This window comes from Hyla sarda, chromosome 9, assembly GCF_029499605.1.
Source record: "Hyla sarda isolate aHylSar1 chromosome 9, aHylSar1.hap1, whole genome shotgun sequence".
NCBI classification, from domain to species: Eukaryota; Metazoa; Chordata; class Amphibia; order Anura; family Hylidae; genus Hyla; species Hyla sarda.
This window is the reverse complement of record NC_079197.1, coordinates 107,475,065-107,488,360: the sequence shown is the minus strand read 5'-3', so window position 1 is coordinate 107,488,360 and position 13,296 is coordinate 107,475,065. Positions and strand designations below refer to the sequence as shown.

General features: G+C 40.0%; 1 protein-coding gene across 3 annotated transcripts in view; it reads right to left on the bottom strand.

The window, feature by feature from the left end:
• TBC1D8B (TBC1 domain family member 8B) overlaps positions 1-13,296 on the bottom strand; it is a 103,660-nt gene that overhangs the window by 55,239 nt on the left and 35,125 nt on the right. For all 3 annotated transcript variants that reach the window (XM_056539590.1, XM_056539589.1, XM_056539592.1), the window contains exons 4-5: positions 12,106-12,331; positions 9,013-9,253 (exon numbers count right to left, since the gene is read on the bottom strand). In XM_056539590.1, the coding sequence (XP_056395565.1) occupies positions 9,013-9,253; positions 12,106-12,331 (467 nt within the window). The remainder of the gene's footprint in view (positions 1-9,012; positions 9,254-12,105; positions 12,332-13,296) is intronic.

Sequence of the window (13,296 nt, the reverse complement as noted above, 5' to 3'; positions counted from 1 at the left end):
GATGTTGTATATCTGGATTTTTCCAAAGCATTTGATACAGTGCCACATAAAAGATTGGTGCATTAAATGAGAATGCTTGGGCTGGGGGAGAATGTGTACAAGTGGGTAAATAACTGGCTCAGTGATAGGAAACAGAGGGTAGTTATTAATGGTACTTATTCTGATTGGGTGACTGTTACTAGTGTGGTACCACAGGTGTCAGTCTTGGGTCCTGTTCTATTTAATATATTTATTAATGACCTTGAAGAGGGGTTGAATAGTAAAGTAGCAATCTTTGCAGATGATACTAAACTCTTTAAAGCGGTAAACACTATAGAGGACAGTGAACTGTTACAAAAGGATCTGGATAGGTTGGAGGTTTGGGCTGAAAAGTGTCAGATGAGGTTCAACACTGATAAATGTAAGGTAATGCACATGGGGAGGAAAAATCCGGGCTGGGATTATGTATTAAATGGGAGCACACTTCAGATGACTGATGTGGAAAAGTACTTGGTAGTCCTAGTTAACAGTAAATTTAGCTGTAGTGACCAGTGTCGGGCAGCTGCTGCCAAGACAAATAAAATCATGGGGTGCATCAAAAGGGGCATAGATGCCCACGACAAATCACTAGTCAGACCGCACATAGAATATTGTGTACAGTACTGGGCACCAGTGTACAAGAAATATATAGCTGGAGAGGGTTCAAAGACGGGCAACCAGAGTAATACGGGGAATGGGAGGGCTACAGTACCCAGAATTAGGGTTATTTAGTTTAGAAAAAAGAAGGCTTAGGGGAGACCTAATAACTTTGTATAAATATATAAGGGGGCAGTACAGAGATCTCTCCCATGATCTATTTATACCCAGGACTGTATAACAAGGGGGCATCCTCTACGTTTGGAGGAAAGAAGGTTTCTACTAGGGATCGACCGATATTGATTTTTTTAGGGCTGATACCGATAATCTGTGGCCTTTTTAGGCCGATAGCCGATAATTTATACCGATATTCTGGTATAAATTATTGGCTATTTCTCCACCGGCCCCGAAGAAGCCGCTGCAGATCATTGATTTAAAGCGGGCGCTTTAAATCAATGAATTGCAGCGGCTTTTGCTGGGCCAGAGACCGCCGCCGCCACCCGCTTCTCTCACCCTGCCTGTCCGGGGGTTCTCCCAACCACCACCCCACCGCACAGACCTCGGGAACAGGTCATTATAAAACCGGGGTTGGGGGAGGCAATGGGGAAGCGGCGGTGGGGGCGGCGTGCGATGCGGTGGAGGGGCGGTGCGGTGAATATCAAAATCATGAATATCGGCCGATAATATGGGCCAAACCGATAACCGGTGGATCCCTAGTTTCTACACCACCACAGATGGTGGTTATTTACTGTAAGAGCAGTGAGACTGTGGAATTCTCTCCCAGAGGAAGTGGTCATGGTGAACTCTGTAAGAGAGTTCAAAAGGGGTCTGGATGAATTTTTGGACAATAATAACATTGATGGTTATGTATACTAGATATTTGAGGACAGAATGTTGATCCAGAGATTTATTCTGTCATAATTGTAGTCAGGAAGGAATTTTTACCTCTAGTATGAGGGTTTTTTCCTTGGATCCACTCAGTAGGGACTCTTTAGGGTTATAGGTTGAACTAGATGGACTCTGGTCTTTTTTCAACCTTATGAACTATGTTACTAGGTTACAGAAAACCAATCTCTAAAAACTCCATTCTTCACTACAATTCATCCCATACCATAAATGTAAAAAACAGAATCCCAGTAAGCCAATTAATCAGATTAAAACAAATAAATACAGATCCTGAAGTTTACCACCAACAAGCACAAGAAATAGGAGACCAGTTAATTAATAGAAGCTACCCACCTGAAATCATATCCAAAGAAAACATTTCTAGGGAAACTTTGTTTAGACAAAAGAGAAAGGAACAAAACGATAGGACAGTAGTCACAATTTAAAACTGACCCATAAATAATATTGTTAAAAAAAGCTGTCTTTAAAAATTGGCCTATGTTACAACGTGATCCTGATATACAAAATATTTATTTTATGTTACTAAAACACTGATACTCTCTGTCCCTATATTTCTACTGAGCAAAATGCCTGAGGCATTGAAACGAGTCTAGATTTTAACTTGCATATATCTAATCCATCTCACTATAGCGCTATTGAATAATTTTCTTGCAACTGCTGTAAGTCCCTAGTTTCGGGACCACGCTATACTACGCGCGCACAGCGCTCAGTTCACACGAGGCACGCCGCACTTACCCTCACCGCTTCCACCGCATCGCCACCGCTGCTGCTCCACTTCTATTTTCTGCCACCACCGCTGTCTCCCCGGACCAACTCACGATCCACGGCACACCTGAAAGGCCGGTGCCATCCGTGCCAGCCGAGGACCAAAGGAGAAGGAGATCCGCACAGACATCGGGCATCGCCGGAGGTTGACAACTCCACATCAGCCCGTCCAGCCAGCTACCATAGACGGCGTCAGGAGCGGTGAGTGGTGCTGTGCACCAGACCTCGTATCCACTCAGTATACTAAGTGTTCTGAAGTGACAACTTGCTACATTGTATCACCAATGACTATTACTGAGATTGATACATCGGAACATTGTTGAACTGTGTTACTATCTAACTATTGGAAGCACAAAGACTATTGAACTTTCCAGTTATTGAACAGTACAGCACTTTGCTATTTTTAGCGCATTATTGAATATTCCATACATCACCTATTTTGTTGCAAGTTTTATCATTTTATTAATGTAATTTTTTATTTCTATTTTCACTGACTTCTGTGTCCCATGCTAGGACCCAGCATGGACAGAGAGTATCAGTGTTTTAGTAACATAAAATAAATATTTTGTATATCAGGATCACTCTTTTTTTTTTTCTTTCTTTTTTTCCTTTTCTGTCTATCTAATATACCCTGAGGACTGGTGTCTATCTAATATACCCTGAGGACTGGTTTCTAGTTGTTTTTCAACTTCATAATTTAATATTTGTTAGACCTTTGGGTGAAGGTAACGCCAGTTCACCTCGGGTATATTTATTACATGCTAAGTGAGTTACACAGTTTTTTAACCCTATGTTACAACGTGATGAGGAGTTAAAAACTATAACAGAAAAAAAACTGATTGTAAATTATAGAAAAAAAACACCTGGTGGTCTGAAGAAACACCTTACAGGCGTGAAATGGCTATAACCTCCTGCAGGTTTACGGGCTTTTAACCTGCACGTTGTGACACCTTGCTCCGAATAAAGGATAATCGTTTCACCGCCACTTAATCTCTCTAGTACCTAGATTAAATGTACAGAATGAACAGTACCTAGAACAGCACAGAATGAACAGTGCTTACATACAAAGTTGCCCTTTGGTGCACTGATCTCCACTGAGTGCAGCTGGTGTCTACTAGACGAGTGGGCATTGATATCAGCAGCAGTGCCGGACTCTTCTGTTTCTATATTTCATTTGGACTTTGCATTGCTTTGCTATTGGAGCCCAGAGCACGCATTATGTCTACCAACAGAACCGCACTCGGAATGGATTCAGACATGGAAACCAGCAGCATACCTGTGGATTATATCGTACAAGCAGGTAGGTCAGAGCCAGGAGCTTTCTTTACCTCATGTAACAACCAAGATGAATTGGCTGTCCTGACCACCAAATCACTGGAGCAGCGTATTACCACTCTGGCTGACAAAAGTCAGATTATTCTGGACAATTAATTCGTTAAAGTCCTATGTGGAAAGTGTCCGCGTGCCACTCGAGTTACGTGTGTACAAAGTGCTATCGCAATACACAGAGAACTTTAAGGAAGCCTGGGAGCGGGCACATTTAATACATGCTTCCAACTTACTTAACCCCTTCCCGCAAGATCAGGTACATGTATGTGGTGATTTCGGATGACTTCCCGCAAAACCACATACATGTACCTGAGTGCTCTGTTAGGCAGGGTCAGTCTGTAGAAAGTTTTTCAAAGTTCTTGTTATAAAAAATAAAATTAGTTAAAGGTGAAATTGGTGTTGCCGTTGTCACATTTCAGTGACACTTGTCAGTTTTTACATTTCACTTGCCTCACAGATCTTTTTCTAGTGTGCGATCAGTTAGGAGTTGAGACAACTAGTGGCATCGCCATCACCACCCTGTACCTTATCACTGTCCACCTGTGTTTGTTTTTCTCGGCTGACCTGATAAACCTCATGGTGGCCGAAACAAGTTCGTATGCGGAACAATTCATTGCATGCAATCCCAGCAAATATTATGCTAAGCCCCACAAATGGACCCCTACTGATGCCACAGAAATGTGCAAGTTTTGGGGACTTGTACTAAATATGGGCATTGCCAGAAAAAAAACACTATAAAGGTCCTACTGGGATACAGACATCCTATACCATACCCCTCTTTACCCCCTTGTTATGTCTAGGACTTGATTTGAAATTTTATTGAGATTCCTGCATTAAAATAATAATGATGAATGCCTACCCCCAAAGTGACCCTGCCTTTGATAGGCTATTTAAAATTTGGCCTATAATTACCCATAACTGTTCTAAATTTAGTCAAGTTTATACCCCAAAAAACGCATTTCAGTGGATAAATCTCTGGTCCATTTCAAGAGCAGGCTACGTTTCAGGTAGTACTTTCCCAATAAAAGGACTAGGTACAGAATAAAGTTCTACAAACTTTGCGAAAGTGAAACAGGCAATACTTTTAAGTTTAGGGTTTAAGAAGGAAAAGATATATCCATTCAGCTCCCAGAGTGTCCCCCTGTCCTTAAAACAAGTAGGAGGATAGTATGTGATTTAATCCATCCCTTACTGGACCACGGTTACCATGTGTATATTGACAATTTTTACAGTAGTGTCCCCCTTCTGAAGTTCCTTGCTGCCAGAAGTACATCTGCGTGTGGCACATCACAAAAAAAATCAAAAAGACCTACCTAAAACTTTTATTGCTACACCAGTGCCCAGAGGACAAAGTAGGGCTGTTTGTTCAGACACACTGATGTTGCTGAAATACAAGGACAAACGAGATGACCTAATGATGAGAACACTCCATGGTGACCAGTCAACCCCAGTCCCAATTCGAGGAACCACAGAGCATAACATCAAGCCTGTGTATATCCAGGATTATAATAAATTTATGGGAGCGGTGGACCTTTCTGATCAGGTCCAGCAGCCCTACAGCGCCTTAAAGGGGTACGCCGGTGCTAAGACATCTTATCCCCTATCCAAAGGATAGGGGATAAGATGCCTGATCGCGGGGGTCCCGCTGCTGGGGACCCCTGTGATGTTGCACACAGCACCCCGGTACAGTCAGTCCCCTGAGCAGGTTCGCTCTGGGTCTGATTACTGGCGATCACAGGGCCGGAGCATTGTGACGTCACGGCCCTGCCCCCCTTGTGATATCACGCTCCGCCCCTCAATGCAAGCCTATGGGAAGGAGCGTGACAGCTGTGACAATGCTCCGGCCCCGTGATCGCCAGTAATGAGACCCGAAGTGAACATGCTCCAAGGAATGATTGTACCGGGGTGCTGCGTGCAAGATCATGGGGGTCCCCAGCGGCGGGACCCCCGCGATCAGCCATCTTATCCCCTTTCCTTTGGATAGGGGATAAGATGTCATAGCGCCAGAGTACCCCTATAAGAAAATCTAAGGCAGGGTATAAAAAGGTGTCCGTGTACTTTACCCAAGTTGGTTTATATAATTCCTTTGTCCTTTATAGAAATGCTGGTCATGTAGGGACCACCTTAGAATTCCAGGAAACCGTGATTAAATCACTCATATTTGGGGACCAGGAAGAAGAGGCCACCAGTTCTTCCCAAATGGTGGTCTCAAGAATTGTTTGTGGACAGCATTTCCCTGGCATATTACCTCCCACAGAAAAGAAAATTAGACCCCAAAAACTTGCGTCTGCAATGCAAGAGGGATTCGAAAGGACACAACCTATATTGAAACGTGCCCCTCTAAACCAGGCCTCTTTATCGGCGAATGCTTTCGAGCTTACCATACAGCAACTGATTTGAAACATTTTAAAAATTAATTTCTCATGCTCCCTGTTTTTTTTTACATCTGCTTTTTCCCCATTTTACCATCTGACATTCCCTTCAAAGCCAAAAATAAAAATTCCCATTATATCCCTAGATGAATACTTTAATGGGTGAAATTTTTTTCAAGGAGGCACTCATGTTTTTGGATCTTTTCCTAAAAATAAAATAAAATAAATAAATAAATAAATAAACATTTAGCTCATATATCCCTTCATATATTATCTCAAAAAGTGTACAATAGAAAAATTGAGTAAATTACTTTAAAATGACACATGGGTGAAAAAAATATGAATTTTTCCTTTTTCCACCTTTTTGCATAAGTTTGCTCCAAAATCTGTGAGGTCAAAATACTCATGACACCCCTGGATGAATTCCTTAGGGGGTCTAGTTTTCAAAATGGGGTACATTATGGTGAATTTAGTTGTTCTGGCTAGTGTGCAATGGGGCCTGAGACATTCCCAAGCAAAATGGATGCTCTGAAATCCTCTGTGGGCTCCTATTGTTTTGGACCCTGCCATGTGTCCAGACTTCGAGTAAGGACCACAACGGGGATATTTCTGATCACAGAAGAAATGGGGTTATAAGTTTTGCAGTGCATTTTTTTATTTTCATGTGCACAGTACAAAATAAATTACTTTAAAGTGACACATTGGTGAAAAAAAAAATATGAATTTTTCCTTTTCTCCACCGGCTCTGCACCTTGAAAAAGGTACAATGGTAAATTAATATGTACATAAGAACTGCAACTTTATTGGGAAACTAACAATTTTCACCAGGCTCTGTTTTCACCATGCAAATTATATCTGACCTAAAGGATCACTATTGCAGAGTTCTGAGAAAAAAAAGCATTTAAAATGTGACTCAGATGTTTCACAAACCATAAAGCAGATGGCATACTGTAAAAAGACAATGCAGAAGTTCTGAGATGTTAAGGTGACATACCGTATAAGCCGGCAGTGTAAGGAAATATCTACAGAGCATTAATAAACTAGGGACTGGCACACAAGCAAAACAAATAACCAAATCCTTTCCAGTTGCTATAACAGAAGGGAAAACCCACTCTTACTCATATTAAGTAAACCAGCAAATACTGTAATACACATCTGCTAGTTGCACCAGGATATTGACTTTAGCAGATATATCTCTTGAAGCAGCACATTTTATTTGCATCAAAATCACACTAAAGTAAAGTGTGCACTGACTATTTACATGTAACTACAGAAACCTTATTTTTTTTTACCCTTAAATTGGTACTACTGTGAACTGAATTTATCCCCTAACCATAGTCCAACCGCTGGGATCCCCTGCAAACTTCTGTCATGACTATTTACCTGCCCCCGGCACACTGTGTGCAAGAGACAGCCCACTCAGCCTATCACTGACTGAGGCAGGACACAGCTGCAGTCAGCAATTGGCTGAGCAGGTTGTCACTTGCACTTGTGCTGGAAGGTGGGGGCCAGAGCACGCCAAGGACAGGTAAGTTAATGGGCCCTGTACAGAAGATTGAGGGGGTCCCAGCGGTCGGGCCCTCACCTCCGGCAAACGGGCCCTCTCCTCCGGATATGAGATAAGGGGTATTAAAAAGATATTCCAAGATTTTTGTCTTGTTTATCTTGTAAACTTCAATAAAATCTTTAATACAAAAAAAAAAAAAAAAAAAATTGCCCTACAGCACTGCCGGGTGTGGGTCCCGTGCATGAAAATAGAACAAAGCATTGCACGGAGGTAATAGAAGCATATTACACAGGATTATTACGGAGGCCCAGAGCAGGAACATCTTCGCTACCTAAACTCTATTAAGGTGGCTGCTCCAAGGTTCCCATTTCTGAATAATATTTAAAGGGGTTCTCCAGTTTAGGAATATCCGTTGGATACCGAGGAATGCTTCATTTGGAGTTGTGGTAAGTGGAATCGTCAGAAAGACTACCATCATCATCATCATCATCATCATCATCATCATCATCATCATCATCATCATCATCATCACTACCTATACATATCTACTACACTCCAGGGTTACATACTGACCAGCCAGCCAAGTATCCTTAGCACACTATTCCATACTATACTCAATCCTCCGCCTACCACAATATAACTTGGAATCATGGACTCAAGGGCTTAAGAAAAAAAATCCTGGAACATTCCTTTAACTACTATATAGTTTTCTTTTTCCAAATTAGGTTCACATTCCTGTACTGGGTCATTTAAATCTTTATTTTCTGATACAAAGCTAAAAATCACCTGGATACTTGTAGTGGCGCTCCTCGTATTCTTTTTTTTTTATTCCCTCTCTATCTTAAGTGTTTAGTGCTGAAGAGAAGAGGCTGATTCTAGTGATCTGAGTCTTATTAGCTGAGCTGCACAAAAACAGGAATCACCCTGCTGCATGTGTATCAGATGAAGGGGTTGAGCTACTGAGCATGTGTGAACACTGGAACTGAACACACGTGGTTGGGTATTTAAAAAACAAAAAAAAAAACACACCAGGGAGTGCCATAACAAGTATGAATTGCTAATATCTAACACAGAAGGTTTGATTTTTTCTAATAATTCCAATTGACAAATTGTAATGTTTCACAAAACGTGTTTAACGTAGACCTAATGTAGCATTGACTCTTGGGGCATCCCCTTTAAGAATGAATAGCTTAAAAAAAAAAAAATCAACTTGTCAATAATGCATTTTTGGAAGGTAAGCAGGCCAATGATAGGCTGCTGCAGTCACGTGTCATGTATGGCACTTCATTGATGAAGTCTAGAAGTATGACGCGAGTCCGCGGAACCATGAGTAAGTCAGCAATAAGGTGATTTATCTTTAACTAGCCTTATATAAGAAAACTTGCACATATAAAATGCACAAGGAAGAGTGAAACTGGTCTACACTAAAGTAAGATCAAGATGGAGATTGGAAGATTTACATAGTTGGTGAAAATATAAAAGTACAACAAATGAAGGGAACATAAGTCCAATGTTTACCTCTTTGTGATCTGCTGAGGATCATTTAATATTTGGTCATTTTCAAAGGTTTCTTTGTCGAAAAGTCTCCTAATAGCATAACTGGCAAGCTGCTCCATCAAAAGAAAAGTCTCATTTATGTGCAAGAGCATCGAAAAGTAGTGGTCTTCTCCTCGAGATAAGACCTGTATGCTCTCTGTTAGGAGAACCGTAGAAGTCTTTTCCAGCCTCGAGATCTCATCCCACGAGATGATGAGCTTAACTAGCATAAAAAAGGAAAAATATAGATAAACAAACATCCTACGTGGCATATACTAGTATCTATTTCAAAAGTTTTATTCAGAATGTGTTAATCTATCTACTTTCTGCTTAAGTGAAATAGATTATAAAGATTATTTTCAAATGATACATAAATCCTATCAGCTCCAAAATGAAATGGAAAGAAAAAAAATATTCACACTGAGCGTCACTTGAGAGGATAATCACCTGAGCTAAACAGTGGATTAGAACTACCGTATATACTTGAGTATAAGCAGAGTTTTTCTGCACTATTGTTCGTGGTGAAAACGCCCCCCTCGGCTTATATTCGAGTGAACTCTCCACCTGTCAATCTCTTCATCAGTGGTCTTCAACCTGCGGACCTCCAGATGTTGCAAAACTACAACTCCATAGAGTACCGTATATACCCGAGTATGTGATGATGAGGGGGGGGGGGAATGATGACAGGGGTCTGGATGATGACTAAGGCTGCAGTGGCCTTCAACCTGCGGACCTCCAGAGGTTTCAAAACTACATAACTCATAATCACTGCAATTTCACAATGTCTAAGTGTTTGTAATTCTCTTTTCCGAATAAACAAACTAATAAACCAATGACCCTGTTCAGTTCATGCTCTACACTTATAAAACTGCTGTATGAGAAAAATAATAATTCATTCAGATTATAGAATGGACATCTATACATTTTTTTTTTAATTAAGTTAAAAGTAGGCACATAATGCCTTATTAATATTAAAATCTTTCCAGCCGTAAATGCTATGGACACCTTCAAATGCATTTTTATTCTTACTTTGAACTTATTATAGTGCAAAAACACTTTATTCATAGGTCTTGATAAAAAAGGATGTTTAGTTCTCTTCTACAGCTTTTGCAGTGCCATGTTTACAGTCAAATGAGTCAGAAGAAGCCCGAAAGGCTCCATTTCCAGTACTTATAGCTTCTCTCTGAAGAAAAGTCTAAGCTGATTTTTGACCAGATCGAAGTTGACCAAAGTTAAACTTGGATCTAGTCAAATTAAGGTGATCTGCTGTGATCACCTGATGCAAGAACTGTCATTATGTAATGGCTCAAGGTATATCTGGGTGTAGTTTGAGCAGTTATTCTCACAGACTATATTTTCAGTGTTTTTAAATGTTTGTTAAAAAAAAAAAAAAAAAAAAAAAAAAAAAAACAGCATTCATTTTTTTTTTTTCATTTTTATGTCCCAAAGAGAAGCCTATGGGAAAAATGAAATAAAACAAAAAAGCCCTCAAAGCAGTGCACTTTAAATTGTCCTAAACTTTTGACCTGTTGAACAGACATGTTAAAAGTTTAGATTGCACTGGAACTCAGTTTTGGGAATCACTGCGATAGTTAGTTATACCCGGGTGAAGTGCACAGTAGCGCAATTCACTTCCTGGCCGGCTGTCCAATCCAACTGATGCAGTCCATTATAGTCTATGAAGCGCTACCATGCAATTTAACCAGTTATAACCAATGATTGTAGTGGGTCTCAGGGCTGAAACCTAGTGCAATGTAAACCATGTGGTTCCCGTGTGTTCCATTAATATGAAAGGTAGATCGTTTTAAAAGGCAAACAACATGTTGCAAAAAAAAATCCACTTTGTTTTTGCAGTGAACAGGCCTTTAAGTGGATCTGTCAGGAGACAAAGCTGTAAGGGCAGCATAGTATAGGGACATGTCTGCTCTGCTATTAGCCTAAACAGCACATGAAATAAGGAAAAATAAACCAAGCCCAGTTTATGTCCAATAAATAAAATAGAAAGAGGCTGCACACACCATTTCTTCTTTAAAGTGCTTTATTCCGTGCAACTTGGAGTACATTCAGTGGGTTCACATGAGGAGCAAAAACATATGTATCGCTCTACCTGCACATGATCTAGCTGCCAGATAATGCGCAGTTAGCACAAAACATATGTTGTTGCTCCTCATGTGCACCCGCTGAATGTACTCCAAGTTGCACGGAATAAAGCACTTTAAAGAAGAAATGGTGTGTGCAGCCTCTTTCTATTTTATCTATTGGAATTGTGCAATGTGTGGACTGTGTTAAGGCTAGAACACCTCCATTAAAAGTGCATATAAAAGGGTGGCTGACACCCTGCTCACACAACGCTTATGGCCTGGGGAACTAATAGTTAACACAGAAGTACCAGTTGCATTTTTCTCTTAAGGATTGTGCTTCAAGACCAGGGTAGCACTCCCCCCACCATCCTAAAATTGACAGTTTGCTGTGTATGTAAAAACACAGCATCCTGATGACATTCTGTATATAGAGGTTACCATAAAACACTAAAAGCTCAACATAATGCACATTGTCATCATGTTTAAACATTTGCTGGAAGACTAGGTCGCACATATAAATAAAGGTATACTTAAAGAGGTACGCCGGTGGAATTTTTTTTTTTTTATTAACTGATGTCAGAAAGTTAAACAGATTTCTAAATTACTTCTATTAAAAAATCTTTACCCTTCCACTACTTTTTACTTTTTGAATTTCTTTTTTGTCTTGTCCACAGTGCTTTCTGCTGACATATCTGTCCGTGTCAAGAACTATCCAGAGCAGCATAGGTTTGCTATGGGGATTTTCTCCTGCTCTGGACAGTTCTAGATACAGGCATCAGGTGTCAGCAGAGAGCACTGTGGCCAAGACAAAAAAGAAATTCAAAAAGAAAAGAATTTCCTCTGTAGCATAAAGCTGCTAAAAAAGTACTGGAAGGGTAAAGATTTTTTAATAGAAGTAATTTACAAATCTGTTTACCTTTCTGCCACCAGTTGATTAAAAAACAAAAACCTTTAAGTCTTTTTTTTTTAGCCACCTATCATCTTAGAAACTTACACTCAGAGCCTAGAAGGAACGAATAGAAACTTAAAAAGTTGGTGCTGAGATATAGCCAACCCTGGCAGGGAACTCTTCCTCTCCAGTAACTGCATGAGTAATAGGTCACCAGCTTCTCCTTGTCTGGCAGTCCAAAGCATTTCTCAAATTTTAAGAGACCTTCACGAAATTTTTCAGGATCCTCTTCTTTTACAAATGAGCTTCTTCCTTCTTCAGCAATGAGCCCCTTCAAGAGAAAATATTAAACAAGTTCAAATGACAAGAATCTACCGCAACCACTAAACAGGCCACCAAAACTGCAATTTGGCACTGCAGCCTCAGCACTCTTCAGGTATTGATGAATATATTTTTTATATATATATATACACATATACATACATATATATATATATATATATATATATATATATATATATATATATATATATATATATATATATATATATATATATATATATATAAAAGTGAAGTTGCAGCTTATTTTGAATTGATATAACTCCATGAACAAACTCTTGGGTGTGCTGGGAAGCCTAGTAGAAAGAAACCCCTAGCACTACTTTCACATAGGGGAGATCCATGTTTTCGTGACAGGTGAGGATCCCAGCCGTAAGACCCCCAATGATTAGATACTTACAACCTATCCTGTGAATAGGAAATAAATTGTAATCTTGGGATAATCCCTTTAGTATGTTAACCCGAGACACAATGCCACTGGGCCAATTTAGACAGGCTGATTGGAGACAGACAACGAGTGCCAATTTACTGATAGGCACTTGTTTACAGATCTTTCACAAGGCTTAATCAAACGTGCCGCACTGACTATTGTTCGTGCAGTTCATAAAATTCATCATTGTCGTTCACACATCACCTGTTTACGCATGGCAGTGTGCGGCTTACAACAAAATAAATAGTCACCCAAAAGATTCAATCAGCCAACGAGAAAGCATTTGATCTCTGGCCCTTTTACACAAGTGTATGATTGGGAATAAAATGTCAGAATAAATTACTGTTCTGATATTGTAAAAGTTAAAGAGTAGTGGTCCATGAAAACTAAAATGAAGCCGCAAAAATCAGGGTGCAGGAACTATGGGGGTAATATTAGTATATGTGGGCTCATATTTCACAAACACATTGTAGGAAGGTGACGTGAAATTGGTAACTAATGTAAAGGATTTGAGATTACAGTCCATC